This window comes from Drosophila obscura, unplaced genomic scaffold (genome assembly GCF_018151105.1).
Source record: "Drosophila obscura isolate BZ-5 IFL unplaced genomic scaffold, ASM1815110v1 contig_185, whole genome shotgun sequence".
Classification (NCBI taxonomy): domain Eukaryota; kingdom Metazoa; phylum Arthropoda; class Insecta; order Diptera; family Drosophilidae; genus Drosophila; species Drosophila obscura.
Window position 1 is genome coordinate 1,844,082 of NW_024542773.1, and position 25,378 is coordinate 1,869,459.

The following is a 25,378-nucleotide window of genomic DNA, read 5'->3' on the forward strand; positions in this document are numbered from 1 at the left end:
TCTGAGCACTTGACTGCTGCGTAACGCACTCGCTGTTATTATTAATATACCAATTAATGCTCGAATGCATTTTGAATTTGTACTTAAATTCCATTGGCACTGAAAGCTTCTGTGATAAGGTGGAACCGGATATTGAACCAGAATCAGAAGCAGAATCAGAGGGCAGTGTGTTTAGCTTTGGGGGGAAACGGAAACCAAATACTTACCCCACAGCGGCAGCCCAACAAGCCCCACCCCTTAAGCCAGTAATTAAAAAGGTTTCAGTTTGTTTTTCGGTTTTTTCTTTTTCTCATATAATACTTTTCGTTTTTCATTTATTAGTTTTGCATTCTTCAATTTCGTTTTTGGGGGAGAAACAACATTCCGTTTCGTATCGTTTTTTGCTTGTTTTAGGCCTTTTTCAATTGCTATTTCTTGCACTATGCTTGGTAATTTTTTTTGCAATTATAGTTACACATACATACTCGTATATATATGTGTATATAGGTATATATGTATATAGTTTGTTTAGTTTATATATATATATACTATATAGTTCTGCATTTTGTTATGGCAACAAAATAGTAACTTACAGTCGTAGCAAAGTGTTTCCGAGTTGAGGAATTTGTTTCGTTCTCTGTTTTAGCTTTTATACAAATAGTTAATGCTCTACACATAATTTTTTTTTTTTCGAGGGGGGGGGGGGCTAATAAGATATTTACCTAGTTGGTATTTTGCTTGGTTGGCCCAAAAGGAAATACAATAATTGCACATTAATTGTCTGCTCGACAGCTGCGAATTTTTGGGAATTGAACGGATCCGATACACATTTTTACTCTTTTATATATAATCATATATATGTATGTATATAGATATATATATTTATATATATATATTACAAACTCAGGTCGTGCTAACTGCTAAATGCTATTCAGTAACTTAGGTTCTACACTAGCCATAATACTTGTCTCTACAGCACTTTTGCAACATTTTTCGTTTGCCCCCAAAAAACACTTTTGCAACATTCAGACGCAAAAAAACAAAAAAAAAATATATATATATTTACCCAAAAAAAATTGTTTCATCTAACTTTACTTGAATTTGATTTTTGTTAGCCACTCTGCTAGTTAATCCATTAATCAATTAGTTAGTTTATTTAGTTACATAGTTCTAATGCTTGCATTCTAGAATTAGTTGTTTATGTTTTGTAGCCCATTCGCTTTGTGTATACTCCATGACTAGATATATGTGTGTGTGTGTGTGTGTATGTGTATGTGGGGTGTGTATAGATAGAGGGCAAGATGTCCTGCCAGATCATCGTCAAAGCTGGTTAAATATTGTATGCTTGTAAATGCTTTTGGTTTGATAGTGTTTTTGTGTGGGTGGGAAGGGGAAGGGGGTCTATAGTACTTATAGTGGCTGCTGGCTTACATATCGTATGTATGTATGTTTGTATGTATTTATATATAGCTATCATATATAGTGTGCAAACGATGTGCCGATCCCATCGCACCCGACTTTCCTTTTCAACTTCCTGGCTGCATTGCATTTAGTTTCCTTAGTTCTCCATCATCCATGTCTGTATAACACATACTACATATATAGTATATAGTATTATATATATATATGTATATAGAGAGAGTTGTATATAGGTTTATTATATATATGCTTGCCTGTGTATATATATATATATATATATATATATATGTATGTATATATATAGATAGATACCTTTACTATTTGTATGTTTATATGAATATTTAGTTTTTTTTTGTTAATTTCTGTTGCCATTTGTTATACTTTCTCTCCATTCGTTTTACTCTTTCGTTTTCGTTTTTGTTTTTGTTTTCGTTTTGTTTTGTTAGTTATTGTCCACCCATCCAGTTTACGGAAATTCTCCTCTATTTTGTTCATTTTTATATATTGTTTCTCTTATTTGTTACTGTTGTTTGCAGCGGCATACTATTGCATAACAAAAGATGTGTAATGCAACACAAATGCAAATCGCAAATAATTATTGCATTCAGAAATGCAATGAAACGAAAATATTCAAATGAGCTTGGATTATATCTAAGCCTTTAAGCCTGAATCGATTCGATTCGTTTATTTGGGATAAATTCGAACAAAGGTGTTAAGCCAAGGCACCCCACCTAGGAGACCAAGTCAACCCAATTAAAAGTGAAAAGTTTCGTTTATTTCCCTCAAACATCGAAAGTTCTACGAGATGGAATTTTTTTTCTTTTGAGTATTTTTTAATTAGGGGACTTTAAATTTTAAAAACATAATATACATAAAATACCCATCGCAATGCTCATTAAATGCCTGCCTGAACAATAATTGTTTCACGACTTACGCACAAAACTATCAAATCAAAATATTCCGCTTATTTTCTGTACGTTTTGTGTGTATTGTGTTTTGTTTAATGTGGCATTTGGATATTTGCATGGAAATTCCTCTCTATTTCCTCCTCCCTATACTCGCAGAATTCAAGGGATATATTTTAATCCTGTTAATATCCAGTATGTATGAAAAAAGCAAAAGATAAAATCACTTTTAAAGGGTTTTAAAATCGGAATACCAAACTATATTCCACCAGTAGTGAAGGGGTTTTTGTTGGGACCTGCATTCGTAGCCTCTCGTCCATAGTCGGATGCTGTAAGCCAAAGTCTACTTTGCGCCACTGCAGTGCACTGCAGCAAAGAAATGCATGCCATTTTGCTTACCCTTTGAGAACCTAAGTACCGGGTATTACATAGTCGAGGCACTTAGCTATAGCGTTCCTACGAGTAGTTGCTATTTTTGTTGCAAGCATTTGTTACCTAAATTCATGTTGCATATTGTTGCTACTGCTGCGGCGGCGGCTTTTACATACATATTTGATTAATAATAATGCAATAAATAATATAAATTGTTATGCTGTTGCTGCTGCTTTTGTTGTAGGAATATTGCAGGCCAAAACGAATGCCGAGTTCGTATTAAAAACATGAATATGAAAATTGAATGCGACATAAAAACATCAAAAGTGACCCGCTGACCGCATCGGTTGTTGCTGTTGGAGGAGCTCTTTTTGTTGTCAATATAGTTGCCATTGGTGTAGCATTGTTCACCACATATAATATTAATATTAATAGCAATGATATTAATTGCATTTCGCAGTTTTGCACGCACTGTTGTCAACGTATCAAGAGTCCCGTGTCTGGTGACCAACGATTCGCCCGATAATACATATCCTTATACATCGAGGGGCAAGCATATTGATTCTGTCAGATAAAAATACAACAACAATACATAAGAAGTGGGAAGGGGGATTGGGAATGGTATTGGTATAGAGGTAGCTGAGGCTTCACTCACCTTGTTCCGCTTAAAATCTATATTCGTTCTTACGGTTCTATGATGTAAACTTTGCACGGGTCGCGCATTATTACCTAGTGGAGCTTTTGGAGTACTCTCGGAGCCTTGCATCAGTCGTCGGAGTTGGTATAACTGCAAATACAAACGTACATATTATTTTTTAACTATTCCCCTCCCCTCCCTCATTCACTTTCTCCTTCTCTCTCTCCCGGCTGGCACAAACAACACTTAACAAGTGACAAAATATTTTAATGGTTTTTCTGCGGGCTTTTCCTGGCCAATGTAATTTCCCACTAATTGAAGTTGAATGAAGTGTCAAATGCTTTGCGCTATTTGTCAACCAGATGGCGGATAATTATGTATGACAGCTCTATACTAATTTGCTTGCACATTGACGTATGTATATGTCGGTACTCGTAGTTTTTATATTAAGAGTTTGGTGTTAGGGCTTGCGCTTATGCTGTAAGTTAACTGAAAGCAGATTTGGGATAAGCAGCTTCTACTCTTAGTGTACCTCAAGCTACACTGCAAATTGTGTTTCATTTACTATTGATTTTCCGTCCTTCAGTTTAATTCAACTTTTATTGTGAATCATAAAATTATTAACCAATAATTATAGGGGGATTAGAATACTTAGAGTAGCAATCCAGTTGGGCTCTGTTCAGATTATTATAATCCCGTTGGGATCCGTGGAACTCCCAAGTAGTTTATCTCTCTGTTTCAGCCATAGAATACCCATTGAGGTCATAAAAATCCCTCGTTAGGCAACCGTTGACTTGTTTGCGTTTCATTTGATTCCTATTTTGTTTGTTCTGCTTGATGCGCTTTTTACGACCCTTTTGCAGCCCTTGCCACCCCCTAACATCCCTCCATTACACATGCATTTATGCAAATTGATTAAACTAACCAAATATTGTTTTTTAATTATGCACAGAGCGGCATATTGACCGCACTGCCACCGCGATCTGACCAATGCCCAAATTGATGAGCAATTTTATAATTGCATTTATGCGATTTCATTGTACTTCCAATCATCATAAAAACATGAGACGAACACAGAGAGAGAGAGGGAGGGAGAGACGGACGGACAGGAGGATAAAAAAGCCACTGCACATAAATAAACCAACAATAACAATCATCTCTAATTGCAATTGAAAACACACACAAAACGCATTTAATTATTTGCGGTGTTCGACCAAAAAAAAAATCGACTGGTCGCCACACCATCAAAAAAAGGGATATTTTTTGATGATCCATTGCATGATTATTTAGTTCAATGTAAACCGTGCCCGTACCTCATCAGATACATTTTACATGCTTAAAAATATACCTACATTTTGCGTGCTTTAATATTTTAATTACATTATGCCAACATCAATTTGTAATATGATATTTGATTATGCAAAATTGGCAAGTCGTTGATTGGCTGGGATTTGAATATTTGGTGGTTTGCGGGAGGGATCTAAGGGGTCTTCGAACTCACCTCTTGTTTGGTGATATAGATGGGTTTATTAACTATGATCCAGACGGTGCTCTCCCAGCAGCCGGGATGGGTTGTGGAGCCCTCGTAGGTGATGTAATGATCCGTGTTTGGCAGCAGCGACCTCACCGATATGTGCCGGATGGGTGTCGAGAAGCCTGTGGGAAGGATGGAAGCAGGATGGAACGGTTCAGTGAGTGCATAAAACATGAGAAATGCAAAGTTCAAGGTGCAGCCCAAAAGAAGGGACTGCGGCAGGTGCGGCTCGAAAGCTTGAGCTATTTATGCGCATATCGCACAAAAAAAAAAATATGAAAAAAACGTCTTCAACTTCGGCATGCCAGAGTCGAATGAATAATTCAGACACGGCCACCACCCCAACAACAACAGCAGCAGCAACAACAGCACTTGCACCATTCTGGCCCACTCACATTCCCATTCCCATTCACGAGCCAATCTGTACCCAGTCCCGACCTATTCCCGACCCATGCTCGACCTAATCCGACTCGACCTGACCCCTCACCTGACCACTTCAACGTCGGCGCACGGCTTTATTCATACAAATCATTTTGCCAGCCGGAAATGAAGCAACTCGCGGCTTGTAAGGCCGCAATGTAGCACAGCTCAAAGTCTGGCAATTGCCGAGGCAGAGTCGCAGTCGGAGTCGAATGGGTATGATGGTGGGTCACGGGCTGCGTCTGGGAAGGGGGATGAGTATTTGCATCCGAAGTGTTACTTTTACTTTCCCTTGTGGTTGAGACGAGCTGCCACTGGCTGCACTGTAGATGTGTTGGGTGCCTTTTTCGAAAGCAGCTTACTGAATTGTATGGTCAGATTTCATGCAAGGAGATCGTTTGAAATTCGCTAGAGAATCATTTCAAAAGGGACTATCTTTTTAAAACGTATATTGGCATTCTCTTTCTTGCATATATAAGTACACAAGTCTCTAAATTATTGTCGCCCGTCAGTGTGGCTATGCTGCTGTCTTAATATTTTCTACTCGTACCCCTTTCTTTTCGTCTAACTTCTTTGATTTGTTCCCTTGTCAATATATGTACATATTCGTAAATTAATATATTTGTTTATTTGGTTAGTATCATCTTTTCAGCTATCTGTATCTTTTCCCCACAATATCTCGCATTCACCTTTCAGTGCTGTAGAGTATCTACAATTTGTTCAACCTTCAACTATGCAGTAAACAATTTTTTGTTAAATTTGTTGTTGTTGTAGCTGCTGTTTCTGCTGTTGTTGTTATTGTTGGAGAGTGGCCTGGCATATTTCTTGGTTTTGGTTGTTGCTTGGCTTCTCTGGCATTTTACAAATTAAGGCTGGGGCTGGCCTGCCATAAAGTTGTACGACCTGTAAAAAGGCTATTAAACTGGCCAAGAAACTGCCAACGAGACGTGCAATGAGTTTGTGGGTCCGTCCGTCCGTCCGTTCGCTCGGCCGGGTAGGGTGCGGGGGTAAGGGAATTATTAAGTGTCGGTTTAGTGTAATTCGAGGTTTCATTTTCGTCACTTTGTGCAGGGCAGTCTCAATTTCGTAGCCCCCGCCTGGAGTCATTTTTTATGGCTCGCCTGGACATAATTATGGCCTCGACTGCAGTTGTTGTTGCTGTTGGTGTTGCAATGACATCATAAAAGGGGCAGGGCAGGAAAGGCCAGGTCAGGGCAGGACAGCGCATGAAGCAAGACATTCGCAAAAGTGAGAAAGAGCAGAAAGGGAAGCCAAACGGCAGAGCATTGCAACGATATTAACGTTGAAACATTTCCGGGGGCATTTTGCGTGGACGGAAATGAAGGCAAGGAAAAGGTTATGCAAGGTAATGTCAGCTAGAGATGGCAACAACTATCGATATATATATAAATAATAGAACACGAATGCAACATTATGTGGAAAATAAAATATAATGGAAGACACGCAGATATATGTATGTATGTATGCATCTGTAGCGGACTCACCTCGATAGAGCACCTTGTTGAAAGTGCTCGTGATGATGCGCAGCTCCGGATTGGGCGTCTCACCAATCTGCACCATAAGCGACAGTCCCACAATGCCCTGCGACTTGTGTTGGGCCTCGGACATATTGTGGTACAGTTCCTTGTTGAAGCCATAGATTTGAATCTGCAAGGGAGAAGCCAGCATTGTTGGTGGGGTCTGTCAGTGCCGCCGATGATCCCGCTGCATCTGTACCGGACCAGACCAGACCAGAGACTCACCTCGCCGGGAAAACTGTAGCCCTGGATGAAGTGCTCGGAGCCGCGGGTGTTATCCACGCCATAGTGTATGTAGATCTCCTCGAACTGATAGCGATAGGCCAGGGGGCCGCCAGATATGTTCACATGCTGCTTGGTGTCCTTGTCGACGCGAAAGACGAGCGATTGGCCCGTGTTGTGCAGGGTGCCGGAAACCTGTTGACCAACCAAGGATATGTACAAGGCTGGTGAGAATGCCCAATATGGCCCAATATGCATTGAATATGGGTATATACACACCTTGTGCTTGTCGATGTGCAGCGGTCGGAGGTAGGGATCGAATAGCAGCTTGTCGGGCACCACATCGATGGGCGATTGGCGTCGTCCTTTGTTGCACATATTCCACTGTGGATTGATAAGGCCCCAGAAGCTGGGTCCTGCCAAACGAATCAACGTATGAGAGTCGTGTGCAACATACACAGATACACAAAGGAGTATACAGTATGCATCAGTTATTGTCCCCTGGCCCCCTTTCGATCCACTCTTTTCTGTCAATCGACCAAATGGAAAACGTGTCTTCGCCTCCTTGCCAATGCAAACAGCAGCGGCCGCGGCCGTGGCAGTGGCAGTGGCAGGTTCAGCTCCAGCAGCAACATCGATGACAATTTCAAATGCCAAATGAAATTTCATAAGCTTCATCCTGCACCACCTCCCACACTGCACACTGCACACTGCTCGCTGCCACTCGCACAGCCCATTTTAAATGGCAATTAAATGCACTGGCAATGGGTGCGGTGCGGGTTTTTCGGGTGAACCAAAAGTTTTATGCCTGATGTGATGCGACGGGCTGAAAACTGTCGAAACTTTTCAAAACAATGCTCGGTTTTTGGGTAGGACCATCACCATGGTCAGCGGGCAGCCTGGTGGCGGCTGTACGTAGTGGTGGCAGTGGCTGATAGTGGTGGTCTATGGGTCATGGGAATTAGGCCTTTGTGCCTCATACAAAATTTACAATTTTTCTATGCCATGCGAACACCACCACGCAAATAAATTGAAGCAAACAAATGGTGCGAGAACAGCTGCGATGCTGGTAGTCGACTAATTGAATGCTCTTTGTTTTTCGATCTCAGCGATATGCAAACAGTCTTTAGCAATATTTGTGGAGTGAGAGCTTAAGTCAAACATATGTTTGATTTGAGGTAAACTTCGTGAAGAGTGAAACACTGGTAGTTGGTTCTCAAAGCTAAAATCTAATAATCTCTAATTAAATATCTGAATTCGGTGCCAAGAGAGAACTCTTTTTTTTAGTTATGGCTGTTTATCCTAGCTTCCAGAATCAGAATTTTATGTTTTGTTGTGTCCCTGATATTTATCAGGCTGATGGAACCCATTCAAAGTTTTGGGTGGGCATTCAGGATGCGAATTTCGTTCGCTGCAATTCGGTTTCGAGGTTTTCGATCCCTGCGTAGCTGTGTGTGCGTGCGTGCAGTGGCTGTGTGAGACTGTCTGTGTGTGGCTTTATTTTTGTGTGTGCTGCTGCTGGGGTGACACGCGACACACGATGCCCGAGCGATGGAGGCAATAAATGCCAAAGTTTAAAAAGTTTTTTTTTCATGATGATGCAGTTGACCCACCCTCTGACATTGCCCCAGACCAGACCAGACACACGCCCCCTGTTTGCTGCCACCCCGCACTTGTCGCGTTTGTGGCCTGACCCGGCCGCTGTTCATTTTGTGTGTTTGCATTCATTTGTTGCTGCTGCTCCTCCCGCTGCTGCTGCTGCTCTTGCTGCTGCTTCTGTTGCAATTGCATATTGCCTGTTTGTCTCTTTTTCTGCTGCTACTGCTGCTGTTGCTGTTGCATAAATAAAACTGCAACTGAGTTCCCGGCAGTCTGCAGGTGGAGAATTCGTGAGTGGGTAGACCATTCAGACAGTGACATGCAACAATTACAACTGCAACAACATCCTACACTCATCTGATCTGGGATGTTTGCTTGTCTGCGTTTCCTTTACTGTTATTATTATTTTTTTTGTTGTTGCCAAACGATTTGAAATGTAATTAAATCAGTTACAGAATCCAGTCGCATAGAAAGGGGATGGACATGAGCTTTCACAGAATTGCCAATTTATGTGTTCAAATGCGGCAAGAATATTGCATGGATTTTGGCACTTTGATATTATGCTGGATCTGGATGGGTTCTGGATGGCCAGCAGAACCATACATAATAATTCTGCTTATCCCATCTGAAATTAAAAGGGGAACTTTACTTACCGGATATACCATCGTATGTCCACCATTCCTCCCAGCTGGATAGAACCTCTGCAAGAAAGAAGTGAAAGTTTCGGTGAGAAAAAAAGGAAGGAGGGAAGGAAGAACTGTGAATCTAAAATCTGTAATAGTGAAACCCACGCAAAGACAAAAAAAAAAACTACCAGATTCAAGCATGCCCAAGGATTTGACACATTGGAAAAACATCCCAGAAAGATCTGCCACATTCGCCATATGCACAAAAGTCCAAGGCTTAATGCCTGCCAAGGGCCAGAGCTTGAAAGCCATTCCGTTTCATCTCGATGCGATAGCATCGTATGGGGGGAACCACCCGCTGGCAGCCAAAGCTCGCTTTTCCAATGCGCATAATTCGCTGCCAATGTAAACAGCGCATGAAATCAACTAATGTAAGACTTCCTCTGACTCCCGATCCCGATGCCACTTGCCCAACCCACTCCAAATTGCAACCAGACTGGGAGTCACCGTGGAGCCAGCGCCAGCGCCACAGTCAGACAAAACAAACAAGCAGCTTCTTCTTGGGGGGTAAACGATGACTTTAGTTGCCAGCCATCGAGACGCCATCGGTCTGGTCTGGTCTGGCCTGGGTGCTGCTCCTTCTGCTGGCTTTCAATGCGTGTCGCATGAGTCACAACGGGCACAAGCAGGCAAAAAGTTGAACAAAAAAAAAAAAAATAAACCAAGAAGCGCCGAATGAGCTGGGGGGGAAGGAGTACACGAAGGAAGGCACTGCTGGGATGAGACTTGGAACTGGGAACTGGGAAGTGGGAAGTGGGATGCTGCCACGGAGAAGGATGAGCATGACAACAGCGTTGTCGCCAGGCAGTCTGGCGCCAATAAAGTTTACACTCAGTTGCCACATTTCGTTTATGGGCAAGTTCTGCTTCCGCTTTATCAAGCGACAGACAATTTTCGCTATTTTTTTCGACTCTCTTCCGCCCTACCCGACGCCTTGTCCACACCCCCTTTGAGCAGTTTGAGCGTATTCAAAATTTATGCTATATGCGTCGTGGCGGGGAGGCCGGCGAGCGGTTGGCGGGCGGCTGGGCGGCTGGGGGATGGGCTGGCAATAAAGCCCAAAGAAATTGCTGCAAGCCAAAGCGGAAGTTCAAAAGGGAGTCGCTGGAACCGTTGCCCGCTTCCTGCCTGCTACCAGCAGCAACATCATCCCAACTTCCCTAACTTTGAAGCATTCCGACATTGTCATGAAAAGGATCTCCAATTTGAGTTTTATGTCGGATAGTTGATCGCTTTTTGGAACCAGAAACAGAACCAGAAGAGCTGGCTGAGTGTTAACTCTTCTTATTGGTTTAGTTTTGTTAATGAATATTCTGAAAGGGCTTCTCTTTGGAGGCATATGGATGCATACTCAGAAAGTGTGTCTGGAAATCGTTGGAGGCAGGAAGGACTCCGGTCCTTCGGCCGAACCTTTGTCTCTGTTTGCTTCTCCAGAGTTCCTTTTCGGTTTGTCGTGTTGCTTTTCTTGGCAGAACAATGAACGTCCGTTTTTGCGAGTCGCGACTCGGCGACGTCACTTCATTTTGTTTGTTTGTCGCTGCTCGACGGCTCCACGGCCGTTCCTCTTGTTGCTGCTATTATAGACTGCTTAGTGCTGTAAAGTATGCTATTAAATTGGCCTCCGACGGAGTCAACTCTCATAAGAAGAGCAGGCCAAAGAAACGAAACGAAATATTTTTTGAGCGCTTGGCTAGAGTCAGCATTCCGACTGTGGGATACGCTCTAATCGGAATATATTTGAATTCTTCTTCATTCTGAATGTAAATATCATTCAATTGAATAGTTAGATATGTGGGCAATCAGGTTTAATAATTAATAAAATACAAATAAATATGGTACAAGAAATCGAGTCGTTCGTCGCTCTCGGCGTCTCTCTCGCCGATCTGCTTTGCGCTCTCATCTTAATTCGCCCTCGCACGCTCTCTTGTCGTTCGCCTGGGAGCGAATTCGCACTCGCTCGTTTTTGCTATGTCCAAGGATCGCTGTTGGCAAAACTCAGCCCACATATACATACGAGTCTCAAAAATGTTTGTCTGATCTTTTTGCCGATCACAAAAATCTGCCAATGTGAGTGCTAATCTGGGATATATAAGGGAGAACCACTTGGCTCTTACTGGCACATTTATGTGTTGGAACGCAATATACCCTCGCAACCTTCAAGTACCCTGAGTGAATACTGTAGGAATTTGCAATTGTTTCTTTGGGGGCCTTGCTGGTGGAGAGGCTCTGGTTTTTGGTCCAACTTTGAGCTCATCTTCGATAGTTCGTCTACACATTGCACACCTCCTGTCCTCGTTATTGCTTCAACCAGCAAATGGGAACCCTCAATACGAGTCAGTCATTGGATAAACTCGTTTTTATGCTGCAACAGCAACTTAATTTATTGTTAAAACAATTTTATTTCCATTTTTCACCACTCAATTTCGATATTCGCCACTAGAAAAATAATCAAGCGGGCTTAGGGGATGGCACAGGGGAGGGAGTCTTAGTGGTTGGGGCCCTGGACACGACAGTCAGTCTGTTGCCACAATTGTGTTTTGGCCAATGGTTTATGGGTTTCTGTTGGCCATTCAAATGGAATCTGGCTTTTGTCTCTCTCGCGCCCCTTTTCTGCCCTGTATCCGTCTCTGTGTTGTGCCCCCCCCCCATGCCATTCACTTCTGTATCCCTTCGCCTCCCTGTCTATGTGTCTTTCCGACTCTGTCGATTCCCTTGGCCCCGGCGGCATGGCATGTGGCACACTAGGCCTTTGTGCCATTTCCAGTTGCAGTTGCTTTAATACGTGGCCAAAGCAGTGGCCAGAAGCCGATGGAGATTGGAAAATATCTCATGATTTTGTCCATTAGATGTCCCTGGGTGAACCAGTCCTGCTGACTGTCGGTCTAATGAAGTGCTCCAAAAATGTGCAACTCTAATAGCAGGAAATCCTTTTTGGGAGCAACGGATTTTCGGGTGCCTATTCGGATTGAAAGGTGACATATGCAGGGAGGATGGTTAATCACAGTTATGTCCAAATCGTGGATCTTTAAGAGTAAGAGTATCCAAAGAGTCGGCACCCAAATACAGTCTTAATTTTGTGCCCCTTTCATTGCGGTTTTAGTGACTTTATATTGAAGTTATTGTCGCTATAATTTGTATATTATTTCCATTTTACTTTCTTATCAATAACAAGCGCGTTTAGATGACTAAATTAAGTCGGATATCCCCATCTCCATTCCCAACTCCATCTCCAGCCATAACCATTTCCATTTTCCCCTGCCACTTCCACTTTCATTTCCATTTCCACTCTCGTGTTTGGCTGTTTGTAATTACGGTGAACGTTAAATCAGAATCAAGTGAGGCCACCAGGGATGGGCGTGGTGGCGGGGTCTAAGCCTTCTGTTTGCTTTGGCTCTTCCCCCTGCTGCCCATGCCCCTGACCCTGCTCTGGTTGCGGCTCTGTTGGCGTGCTTGAAAATGGCGTAAAGATGGAATGTTTGGCTATCAAAAGCGACAGACGACAAGGGGGGAATGTCCCCGGCTATACCATAGACCAAGTCACGCACACACGCAATGCTTCAGTGTGTGTGTGTGTGTGTGTGTATATCTGTGTGTGTCGTGTGTTGGGCTCATCAAAAGGCAAACACGCCCCAGCAACATTTCAATGTCTAAATGAATTAAACAAGCCAAACAAAAGGCCACAGCCGAGCAAGCAGCTAAAAGTAAACGATGCCAAGACAATGATGGGCCAATATAGTAGACATGGAGAGGGTTGCGGGGAGCGGATAGCCCTTTTATGTGTAAATTATGGGTTCAATATAATATTGACAATGAATCAATAAAGGAAATGTCCTTAAAATTAATAGGCGACATTTTGATATAGAATTACTCGCTATGTCATCGCTTTTAATTAAAATTTCTAGACAAGGGCGCGACACATACACGTACACACACCCAAACCCACACACATACACACATCTACTCTACTCGTGCATTGGCATGTCCTGGGTAAATTTATTGCTTCCTGTTAAGCGCTCAACGAAGCGCTGATTAGTATCTGTGAAGCGCTGCTTCAGTTTATCAAACTGTCGCCTTGGCAGCCCCGAAGATTGACGAGCATAATTCTGGTCATGGCCCCCAAACCGAAACCGAAACCAAAACCCAATACTCCACCCCCGCCCCTGCATGATTCATCTGGTCTGGTCTGGTCTGGCCTGGTCTGGCCCTGGCACCCCATCCTCTCCATGCTGCATTGTTCTCCAAAAGTTGCCATTGGTTTCAATGGCGAGCAAACTTTCAATCAGAGTTTTCATTACTTACTACAATTTTTACCATGGTTTGGGCGCTCGATTGAAAAACTTACACACACAGTCCAGCATCGGTTTGATGTAAAACTGATTAACTGGATGAAATATTGCACAGCATGGGTGAAAGTAAAGGGAGAGTAAAGCGAACCAGTAACCAGCCGTGGGGAACGGAACTCCCTTATGTGGGTAGATTTTTAATTACAAATATTCGTGATTTGCTTCTTTTTTTTTTGGAAGCTCTGAGAATTGTTTGTCTTAAGTTTCAGCTTAAACATCATCTTGGATAGTCCTTCTTCTTTGGGTATTCATGAGATTTCTCATTACTAGCTACATTAAACCGGTGATATGGTCGAACAATTGAAACTTGAACCAAACAATGCTCAGTTATTAGTTAAACAAATTACAAAGTTTCCCCAGAAAGAAATGAAAAGCATATCAGAACTTTCTTGTCTGCAATTTACATTTGCCATTTCCCCCATCCCCCATCCACCATTCCCGCCCACAAACAATTCACACTTAATCGTCGAGCAAATTAACCAGCAGCGGCAACGACAGAACAGAAACAATTTCCACGCCATTACATGATTTTTCTAAATAGTTGGAAAAACTTTTGCCATCTCTCTCCCCGCAAAGGAATTCCGCTTATTTTGTTGTTGCTCTTTGTTTGTGAAATACATTTGTTTTTCACTTTGGACTCTGCCCCCAAAAAAAAAAAAAAAAAGGGAGAAAATTCCGATTTCATCTTTTGGAGTAAATTAAAAATGGGTCAGCCAGGGCCAGCAAACCAGAGAGTATGAGGGCGAAATGCTGATGAGCAAACGGACAAAGCGGAGAGAAATAAACGTTCAACTCACGCGATGAGTTAACAGCAAAAGTTGATGTTTGGTCTGGCAATGGCAACGTCGAAAAAAAACGCGTTTAAATCCCTCTGAAAGCGCTGATTGAAAAGTCCCAATAATGCAGTTATATTGGGTTAAAGATATCCGCTGTAAGCATGACGAATGTCTCACACAGAGTGCCAGATCCAAAGCTTTAGCTTTAGCTATCTTTATGGCAGGTATAGACAAAAGTACTCGTATATGGAAATATCTACTCGCTTATAATTATAATTACTATTAATGTTATGCATGAAGTATTATTGGAACAGAAACCTTCCTTCCTTTCTACCTTCCTGTCAATCATCATAATACTCTTTCCATACAAAAAGTCTCCCTGTGTATACTGGCCAAAACGTAAATCGCCCGACCTGTAATTGTTAACAAATTAAGCTAAAGCCCATGTTCGGGAAGCGAGCTGGAGACTGAGATTGCAACGGGGTGGGGGGCTTACAGATGGAAGGGTTGAGTGCGGACTAAAGCCAAAAAGAACGCTTGAAAACCATAATTTGACTAAAAACCGTCTAGACATTTGCCGCTTGCCACTATCCAGCTATCTTAATTTGTTGGTGCCAACAAACTTTTGCCCACCAATGCCAGCCACTGCAGCACCTCTGTGAGCCCTAGCATCACCAACCCACAGAAAAAAAAAACTCAAAGAAATGCAGAAAAAAAAAAAGGTCGAAGTCGAAGTAACAGCCCAAAGTCGAGGCTCAAGAGGAAGTTGTGGCCGTCGCTGCCTGGCATATACAATTTCGATAATAAGCAACAGTACATTTTCCCTTTGCCCCCCTTTGGTGCTGGGCGGATAGGAGTGGGCGTGGCATGCCACAAGCACACGTGTGCAGTTTGTGCGGGGGGAGCAAGGCAAGGCAGGGCAAGGCAAGGGGTACTAATGCGAGTCACGTCAACGCTGCATACGTAATCGTTTTTTGAAAACTTTCCACCAGTTTTGGCCAACTTCATCTATCTTTGAACGGTGCCTCAATTAGTGGCATTGGCCTTAAAAACGAGACATCACCAGTTGTGGCAGGCCAGTGGGGGCAGGCGACTTTAAGTGCCACTCTGGCCACAGTCACAGTCATTATTATCATCATCATCATCATGATGTTCAGTGGCAATGTGGTCATTGTAATCATCTTCATTCGATGGCCCTGCGGCTGACATATGTATTGGCGTTTGTAATATGACAGACAAAAGCACAATCAGCTAAGCACTTACTTAGAGAGAGAGAGAGGGAGAGAGAGAGGGAGTAGAACAGCCAGCGAAAGAGAGGTAGAGAGGGAGACATGGTGGAAAAAAAACGATGCCACTTCGCTGGCCATGTTAAAGTGATTTTTCACCTCAAGGGCAAATTTAACACAATAATTTGCACAATTTGTCAAAACAACCCTCTGGCTAAATGGTATCATAAACCACCACACACACACACACACCACCACATCCACTCTCTCACACACACACACAATCACACTGCGTAGCCCATATATTGACCCTGTCTGTCTGTCTGTCTCCGTCTGCCTGCCTGCCTGACTCGCTGTATGTATGAGAGTGTGCGAGTTGATTGTCCTGCATGCAGTTCTCCTTTGGCTTTGCCTTTTTTTTTTGTAACGCCCCACAGAATGTTTTCCGCTTTTTCCCCACCCGTCTTTTACTCTATATTTTTAGTGGTTTTTATTCTGGTTGGCTTTCCAGGGAAAAAGAAAAAGCTCCTTGGATTACTATAAGGCTGTTGTTAGCTGTAAACATTTGTACGATTAGTTAGGCTAGATTTAAGCTAATACAGATTTTTTAAACGTTTTTAAAGAGAGAGTGAAAGAGAGGGACTTGATGCTTTATGGGGCGGATGATCAGCACAGTCTTCCCATTCATATTTCAAGTTTCAGTAAAGAACTTTCATTTAAATTGGACAAATTTATCTCCATGCCTCATAAGAGTATTAAATGTTCGAAATTCCTTTGTTAGACCACAGAGAATTTCTTTTGCAAGTATATTTTTTGGCATGCTGATTCTCAGCAGGGATATGGCTTTCGTTTGTACATATCTTAAAATATAGATTTGATTCTTGCATATGCATTTCCAATGTAATTTCCGTGCTCCCCACATAATTTTCTCTCCAACATTTGACACGCATAGGTGACAAAATACGAATGTTCTATAGTTTATTTAACGTTCAACGACTACAGCTCCTTGGAGAGTTAAAAGTTATACTAGGGACTTGCCTTGCACTCTCCATTAGTTGAAGGAGTTCATCCAGGTCCCCACAAAACTATCTTTCTAATATTTTGTCTGTTGCGTTAGTTGCTTTACCTTAAGCCTCGGGCCTGATCTCACATTGCCACCAAACACTTCAACTCCAGTCCGTAGCTGTGGTCCCGAAACATAATTCGAAATTCCCTCATGGGTAGAGTATGTTCTCATATTTTCATATTTATGCCTGGAAATGTTTTGTCGCCATTTCTCTCCCTTCTCACCTTGCTTCCACCGCTACACCGCTCTGTGAATCACCTCTCGAACCATGTCACCCCCAAGTCGTTTCAGTCATTTTGCAGTTTTTGCACTTTGCAGTTTATGCAATTTCAGTCGCTGCCGCAGTCATAGTCGTGGTCGTTGTCATACCCTTGCAAGGGCTATTACAATTCAAAATATATATTTGCCAATCCTTCATCGAGTTTATATTTTTCTTGTCCTTTTTTCTATTCCTCAGTTTCGAAGCAAGGCTTTGACTGAAACTTTGTAGAAACTTTTCCATTATTTGCAGGAGATCTTTATGTCGAAACCACCGAGATTGGGTCACTAGTAGATCATATTAATCAGTCACGTAATTGAGACATTTTATTATATACTGGGACATGTTTGAAACATTCATATTTTGAATTACTATTATAATTAAAATTATTATTTAAGATACTATTTAATTCTGTTTGCAGTTATAAATCTTCTTCTTTTTCCACTTTTTTTAAATGCTTTGAAAATCGTTCCATGAAATGAGCGATCGGCAAGGGTATCAAATGGTTCGGCCATAAAGCTAGCTTTCCTTCTGGTTGTCGTTGTCGTTGTTGTCTGACCACACTGCAATTGTTGTTGTTTGTATTCCGCTTATTTTTATTTGCACTTGTTTATACTGCAATTTTTATAATAAACGGCATTGCACCCACACGAAACACCACCTGACTGCTACACACTATCCTGGCGAACCGATCTGTCTGCGGTTTTTCCCACTAATGTCGCTCAATGTGTAAAAATATTATGAATATATATATATATATTCGCACCCATACGAGTTTTTATACACACACGTACACACATATATATAAAGGAGTACGTGAACCGTAAAGATTCAATGTGATGCCGCACACAAAACGGGATTCGAATTCTATGCATTGGCAAATTCCAAGTATTAAATCAACTTGATGAACAAAAGTTATTGAGTATTTATTTGTTTATTTTATTTATGTTCCTGCCACTTCTATAAATACTCGCTTGCTCATTTTCTTCTTATTTGCATTTCCTGCAAAAAAAAATATGTGTCGACCTGGACACTGGACCATAATCATAGATGGAAACGCTTGCCGAAGTTTTTTGGGGATTATGCGCGGATTGGTAGACTCTGTGCGAGTAGATCTGTGCAACATACACATGTAAGTGAAACACTTGCAATGGCTTTCAAGTGGAGTTCCGATTTCAAATTGAGGGAATATTTTTTAAAAAATATATTCAGATATTTAAAGAATCACACTAGCTGCAGTAGTTAACGTGGCACTTGATTCAAAATAGTCTGTATACTTGAACTGTTTAAAGGTGTTAACGCTTGACAGTAACGCATTTTAATTTTATTCCTCAGCTGAAAGTTTCTTCAAGTTTATTTGTTATTTTCAATAATCTTACAAATCTTTTTTAAATTTTACCTTGGACAGAGTCTTCCTATGGTATATTCTGATTGAACTGATTGAAATGGTGTCTTCACTTATTTTTACCCGACTCAAAAGGTAGGGTATTAGTTTGGGTAGTGGTGTGTGTCGCGAGAGGACTTTCCGCCCCATAGTTCTGCACTCATAGCCGGTCGGGCCATGTCTGCTGTCCGTCTGTCTGTCTGCTGCTGCTGTCTGCTGCTGCTGCTGCTGTCTGCTGCTGTCTGTGACCGATCTCAGAGCTTAAGGCTAGGGCACCATTTGGTTTCCAGCTCATGTGTTCCCCTGCGTTCGCCCCCCCCCCCGCCTCCCAAGGGAATTGTGGCGGCCTTTTAAAGTCGATAAACTAAACCGTGTCGTAGAGATCCCATATCCCATGATCTGATCGTCGGATCTTATGCCAGATGAGAATTATCAGTTGCCCCCTCCCCCCCTCCACACAGTCCCTCTCGCTCCCCGCCGCGTTCAGTCGCGAGCACCCTAGCGGGGGTGTAGAATATAATTGGAACTGTACATCTACTGTTAGTGTAGATATACTTGTAGATGTAGATTAGATGTACAAAAAATGTTAAATGTAAATTTAACTAAAATTAAAAAATTATAAAAATGTTATGTGACTGAGTACGGGTATAGAGAGTCGCGTCCCAGAGCGACTCACCGCCTCTCGTTTTTTTATCTGACAAAGTCTTCCCATCAAATTTTTGTAACTTGAAATTCTAAGCAATTTTCTCATGAGCTGTTCCCTTGCCACAAAACTTGTACGGATATGAGATAAGCACAAAGGAAATGCTGGAAACTTTTGGGGCAGTCTGAGGTTGCAGTCAGAGTTCGGTTCGGTTCGGGTCGGGTCGGGGAGGAGGTTGAGCTTGAGGTTGAGCTACATTGAGCATTAATTTGTATTCACTCGCAACCTTGCCAGCACCCGCTGTGGTCTAAGCTCTTTTCTCAACATTTTTGTGCAAATACATTTATGTTTTCCCTGCTTTTTCTTTGTGTGTGTGTGTTTTTTTTTTTTTGTTCTGCAACAAAATGCATTAACTCAACTGAAGTTGTCCGAGCACATCCTGCCACGTCTATTTGTCCCTTTGTCCCAGTCTTGCCAGTGTTTTCTTTGTCTCCTTCCCTCTCCTTCCCACCCTGTCTCTCTGTCACTATCTTTGTGTGGCAAGTGTCGGTGCGTTTTTGTTGCGGTTTGTCTCCATGTGGGGATATGTCTATGTCCGTGAGTGTGTGAGTGTGTGTGTGTGTGTGGTGCCTGCCAAAATCCTTTTAAACTTGCCTCGCAAAACATTTTACATTCGATGACGTTTTCATTGCAAGATGCAACGTCAACAATAAACACACACAGAACCAGAACCAGAACCCCAACCCGAACCAGAACCAAAGCCAGTAGGAGGTACAGCAGCATAAGCAGGGCTAGAACCAGAGTAAGGGTCAAAACCAGAAGCAGATCCCCAACCCAAGTCGCAGAGTCGAAGCCAGATTTAGCCACAGAGAAGTGAGGATACACAGAGAGAAAAAAATGCACTGGATTATTGCGAGAGATCAATTTTGCAAGTGAGAAAATATTATTAATTATTATTATGTTCATTTTCATTGGAAATATTCATATATTTGTAGTAAATAAATTTTTTCTTGGAAATGGATATTTCGAAATGGATCATACATACATTTTTTTTTTCCGAGTGTAGGAGGTGAAAGGGCGGAACGAAAATCAAATTTGGAATCAGAGAATACTTCACCAATCCCAAACAGACATAAAATAAAAAAAAAAAAATAGAAAAAGAAATTGCCAAAAAGAGACTGAAATAAGAAAGGAGCGCTACAACTTCATTGCATCTGTTTGACTGCCCGAATCGAATGAGTGAGCGAGCGAGTGAATGAATGAATGAATGAATGGAGGAATGAATGGAGGAATGAAATGTATGGCTTGCTTCGTTACATTTCCCTTTTGGCCATGGTCAGCTCATTGTTGTCGTTGCCGTTGCCGTTGCCATTGCCATTGCCGTTTGCTTTTGCCTTTGCTTTTGGGCATATTTCACTTACCGGAACTACAAAGCAGAACGATTGCTGAGCAAGCGATAAATCCTGCTGAGGAGAAGCAAAATGTGTGCCCGGGCGACGGCATCTCTGTGGATTGTGTGGGACTGTGACTTGCAGCCGGAGGTCGAGGAGCTTCTGGGTGAAAGCTGCAAGCTGCAGGCTGCAGTCTGCAGTCTGGTGGGTTGGATTGCGCACGAGTCTAGTGTTCTGGAGATCTGGCACTTGAGTCTATATTCCTGGGCGGGCGGGGCGGTTGGCTTCTTGCTTCTGGCTTGCTGGCTTAGAGCGGAGAGTGGCTTTCGGTTTCTTTGGGCCAGGTTTTTGGGTCTGGGGGCGGCAGCAGCATCATCATTGGCCGCATTGTCATTGACTGTTTGGGGCACCGGGCCACAGTCACGGCCACTGGCTGTGCCTCCGCCTCTGTTGACTGCACTGGGCCACCTCTTTGCATATGCAAATTTTAATTTCCGCTGCTTTCTTTGATGTGCACACAAGTTGCATGCTTCATTTCCGTCTTTCTTCTCAACTTATCTCTCTCTCTCCCTCTCTATCTATCGCTATCTCTCTTTCGCTTTTGCACTCTTTCTGGGTATCTTTGTTCTTTTGGTTTTCTTCACACACACTCGAAAAAAAATTCTTAAAAGAGAAACTGGAGCTGGGAACACACTCCACACAAAACAGTTTCAAATTGCAGTTTCAGTTTCGCTTTCGTTTCCGCTGGGGGTTTCGCGCTTTCAAAAGCACGCTTGGCCACACTGCAATTTCGCTGGGCCGAACAGACGCGTCCGTTTATCTCTGAATCCGAGTTGAAACTGAATTGTCACTGCTATCAGCGCCAAAGGATATGCAACGGGCTTTCGGCAGGCGCGCAGCAGCAGCAGCAACAGCAACGGCAGCAGTAGCGGCAGCGGCAGCAACAAGAACAACCACAGCCGCAGCAGCACTCACAGCGTCGTCGGCAGCAGCAGCTTGACGCAGCAGGACGAGCTTCGTCTTGGCACGAAGCAGCAGCCCGAGCATAGCCGAGCAGCGCGCCACTAGCATGGGCACACGACTAACTCGCAATCGAAATACTGGGACCACCATCGGAGTGTGGCTGTGGTGGACATTTGTTTGGGAAATTTCCAAAGTGCGACGCTGGGAAATGAATCTGAGGAGAACAAGTGCCTCTTGCCTCTTGCTGATTTTTGATCACATGAGGAGCACATTGGACAAAGGGACAGGATAGTAGTAGTATGTATTATGTAAATTTATGACTTGAAATACCCCACACATTTTAATTAGGCCAAAACTCAACCAATTAACTGTTTTTGAGTCTGTTTTACTGGTGGAATCTGGGAAGATATTTACCTTAAGGGTAAAATATACATCATTTAATTTTTTAATCATTGATTGAACAATCATATTAATCATGCAACTTATTCAACTTATCATTGATACAGATTTCTAGCTTGAAAATTGAGTCTCCCTAAGCTCTTCTCACTCTTGCCTATGGGCCAGACGACAGCTATTCCACGTCAGGCCACTCTTATACGGAAACTCTTCTATGGTACAACGAAGCAGCAGGCGGCATCTTCGTGCATGGGCACGAGGCACTGACGTCGCTGCCGACGCCTGCGCGACTTGGGGCGACGAATCCCGCGGATCCAACGAATTACATCGCTTCCCAGCCACTGCTGCTGCGGCTGCCACTGCTTCCTGCTGTGTCTTGCTGCTGTTCCTGCCGCTTGGTGTCTTGCTGGCAATCAGCGAGACGTTACGTGCGTTTTTTTCCTTCGCGGAGCGGGGCTGCCTGCTTCTTATCACAGAGGGAGTCTTCGAAATGCTCCCGCTCCTGCTGCTTCTGCTGCTCGGGCTCTTCGGGCACCTTGGGCTCGCTCGGGCGCTCCTCGTTTCTGCTTGGCAGTCAGCGTTGATATAAATTCTTATTGGCGCATTACAAATTGTCGTCTTGCCACCGTGCCCCACCAACGCTCTTGCACGCCATGTGGAGGGGGTGTCCGTGTCCGCCACTCTCTCTCTCTCTCTCTCTGTCTCTCTCTTTCTTTTTATTTTTGTGGAAGTTTAGCACATAATGTAATCATCTTACATAACACAAGGAGGCATAAACAGTTTTTCTGCTCGAAGACAACAGCTGAATCCATCTTTTGTTTGGTCGTAATTAGATTTTCGCCTCATTTGCATACAAATGGGAATGGGGAAAGGAAAGCGAGCCCGTCCGTGAATGGCAAATCAACCATCCTTCATTCTGCACAACACACGTGCATAAATTAGCTCCAGAACAAACGAACAAAAACCAAAAAAAAAAAATGTTAAGCCTTTGTTCAATTATACGAGTGGATGGCAGAGCGAATAAATGCGAGTGCGAATGCGAGACCGACAGATCAAACAGCGGCATTAAACAGTTTTCATTTTAATTTCCTTTCGCATCCCATCGCAATGTATGGCTTCCCATCGATTTGGCTAATCCATAAAATCGCTTTCGCCACTAATTCAATTCGAATGTCGCGCTGAATTATTGAAAGCATTTCAATCAAAGTCAGTCAACAGTCAGCAGTCGGCGGTCGCCAGGCAGTTGGCAGCTGACTGTCTCAGGGACATGCTTCCTTCTCTCGACTCCACTCGTTTCGGTGCCATTTCATTCGATTTCATTCCATTCGATTCGATTCGATCCGGCGGCTCCCACAACGCGTTGGAAGCCAATCACTTGACATTGCAATTGAATGCGAAGGCAGCCCAGCCCGGTGGTGCCTGTGCCTGTGCCTGGATCTGTCCAACCAGCCCAACTAAAAATAACAATAACCAAGAGTAATCAGAGTTACAAATCAGACTAAATTAATACTCTTGGTATGGTTAAGAATGTTATGCTACAAAGTGTCCGGCAACCTCGACTGCTTCTGAGGCGGATGATCGTTCTGCTAAGACAGCTCTATTGGGAGCTTATAAACTCTTATAATTATGTTCACCTGGGGAAAAAGCGTTATCATTATAATAACATCAAAAGCAAAGCCCCCCCAATGATTTGTCTTTCTGTTTTTCCATCGCATCGATAGATTATCCATTGATAACCAACTAATAAATACAACTAAGATTAGTTCATTGTCTACAAAGATAGATTTTAAATACGATTTAGCTATTTGCATTGAGATATTTTTACTCAAATATAAAACCAGTAGAGACAGGCATTTTTCTCGTATAAATTGAGCAAAGAAATAATATTTTTGTTGCTTATATTCCTAACAATCCTTTGCACCATGCATTGGGCAAATCTTGCTAGTCGATTTGTTCTTTAAGGAAAATTTTTCAAGAGATTTAAGGAGCTTTAAACTATTCAATCTACTTGCTATAGGAGAGAGTACGGGCTGTCTTTCATCATATAGTTGATGTGCAGCAGTTGGATTTCGTCGAATAGTCAGGGCAGTGCAGGGCAGGGCAGGGCAGGGCAGAGTGCAATGTGAATGCATTTTGGATGCTGGTGCTCATGTAATTGGCGGGCATTCGGCATTGATTAAGGCTCGCGCCAAAAAGTATGCAACACATTTTTGTATAGCCTCACACACACACATTCGCAGACGAAGCTGCACACAGAGCAGAGGCACAAACACATTGAATGGCAATCGCAGCCAATGCAATTGAATTCGTGGCAGTTTTAATGTAATTAGTTTTTACACCTTGCCAAACCGAACGCGAGACAGACACAGACACAGAGCCAGAAACGGAATTGAATGTGTGCGTGGGTGGTGTTGGGGTTGGGCTTGGGCTTGGGCTGGGCTTGGGTTTGGGGCTGGGATGGATAACTAGATGGATGGGCTGAAAAGGAAAATGGGAAAGTGTAATGGTGATGGTGTGGCTGAGGGTAGTAAGGGTAATGTTGAGGGGCCGTGTAAGAGCAGACACTGCGAATTTTCTAATTAAAAACGCCAATGGCAATTGCCATTGGCCTGTGACCCCCCCAGCCAGGAGCCAGGAGCCAAGAGCCAAGAGCCAGAGAGGTGCTGCTCCATCTCATCCGTGTGGACCCATTCTGGAGCCGGCTGGAACCGAGGCTAATTGGCAACAAGACAAATCGCTGTGGCAATTTGCCGAGAATTATGCGACAAGATCAATTTGGCCATACGATTGGATGTTGGATGCTGGCCCCCAAGTCGCGAGGCAGGTTCAAGGTCTACAATTGTTATAAATTTCGCACTTTCGGCGCCCCTGCCCCTGGGAAGAAGGTAGGGAGGAGAGTGGATGAAAATAATGAAACTCATAAAAGTTTTACGGCATTTTCGGTTTACGCCTTTCGCGCATTACTGCAGGCGTGGGCATGGACCTTGTGGGCTGGGTATGATTTGAAATTAATATAACTAAAAGGTTTTACGGCGCCTCATTCAATCGCCCAGCTATATGCTTGTCAGACTGTATGTGTGTGTGTGTGTGTTTGTGTGGTTGTGTCTGACGGATACGTTTTGCTTCGGACCGGTATGTGGCCGTGTTCTCTCACTAACCAACCATTTCTCCATGTTTCTTTCTTTATTTTTGTGTGTTTGGTTTTATTGATTTCCACTGCTTGGTTGCTTCGCTATTTTTTATATGTGTGTGTATCGCTCTTCTTCTCCTCCTTTTTTTTTTTTTGAGCCAATACGTTTGCGGAAAAACTAGGAACTAGCGGATGCCTGCGGTGCGTTCCTTTCCGTTCCAATCCACTTCGTTTCGTTTCGTTTCAGAGGCGGAACAGAGTCGATGCGTTTAGTAGATTTGACGCCTTTGACGCTTGGGTGCCCGTACCCAGAGGTTGTGCATGCCTCACATACCCACATACCCACACACCCACACAGATAGAGAGCTCGCTTTAACCCTAGGGCAAACTGTGCCAATGGGAAGTGGACAGTGATGCACTCGACCCAATCTCGATGGGGGGGGTTGAGCCTTCAACTGCAGAGAAAGGAACTAGTTTCCGGTACAGTGAT

At 43.1% G+C, this 25,378-nt stretch overlaps 1 protein-coding gene across 2 annotated transcripts; it reads right to left on the minus strand.

Annotated features, from left to right (window-relative positions):
• Positions 1–2,606: 2,606 nt before the first annotated feature.
• On the minus strand, positions 2,607–21,226 carry LOC111079614 (carbonic anhydrase-related protein 10). 2 transcript variants are annotated; one of them, XM_022374867.2, is made up of 9 exons: positions 20,430–21,226; positions 9,279–9,326; positions 7,306–7,442; positions 7,030–7,221; positions 6,772–6,934; positions 4,814–4,968; positions 3,331–3,462; positions 3,148–3,239; positions 2,607–3,042 (listed from the first exon to the last, which is right to left on the minus strand). In XM_022374867.2, exons 1-8 carry the CDS (start codon positions 20,509–20,511, stop codon positions 3,153–3,155), a joined length of 996 nt encoding a protein of 331 aa, XP_022230559.1. In that variant the 5' UTR covers positions 20,512–21,226; the 3' UTR covers positions 2,607–3,042; positions 3,148–3,152. The 2 variants fall into 2 exon arrangements, with proteins under 2 accessions (XP_022230559.1, XP_022230558.1); XM_022374866.2 differs by lacking the exon at positions 2,607–3,042 and having other exon boundaries at positions 3,129–3,239.
• Between the last annotated feature and the right edge of the window lie 4,152 nt (positions 21,227–25,378).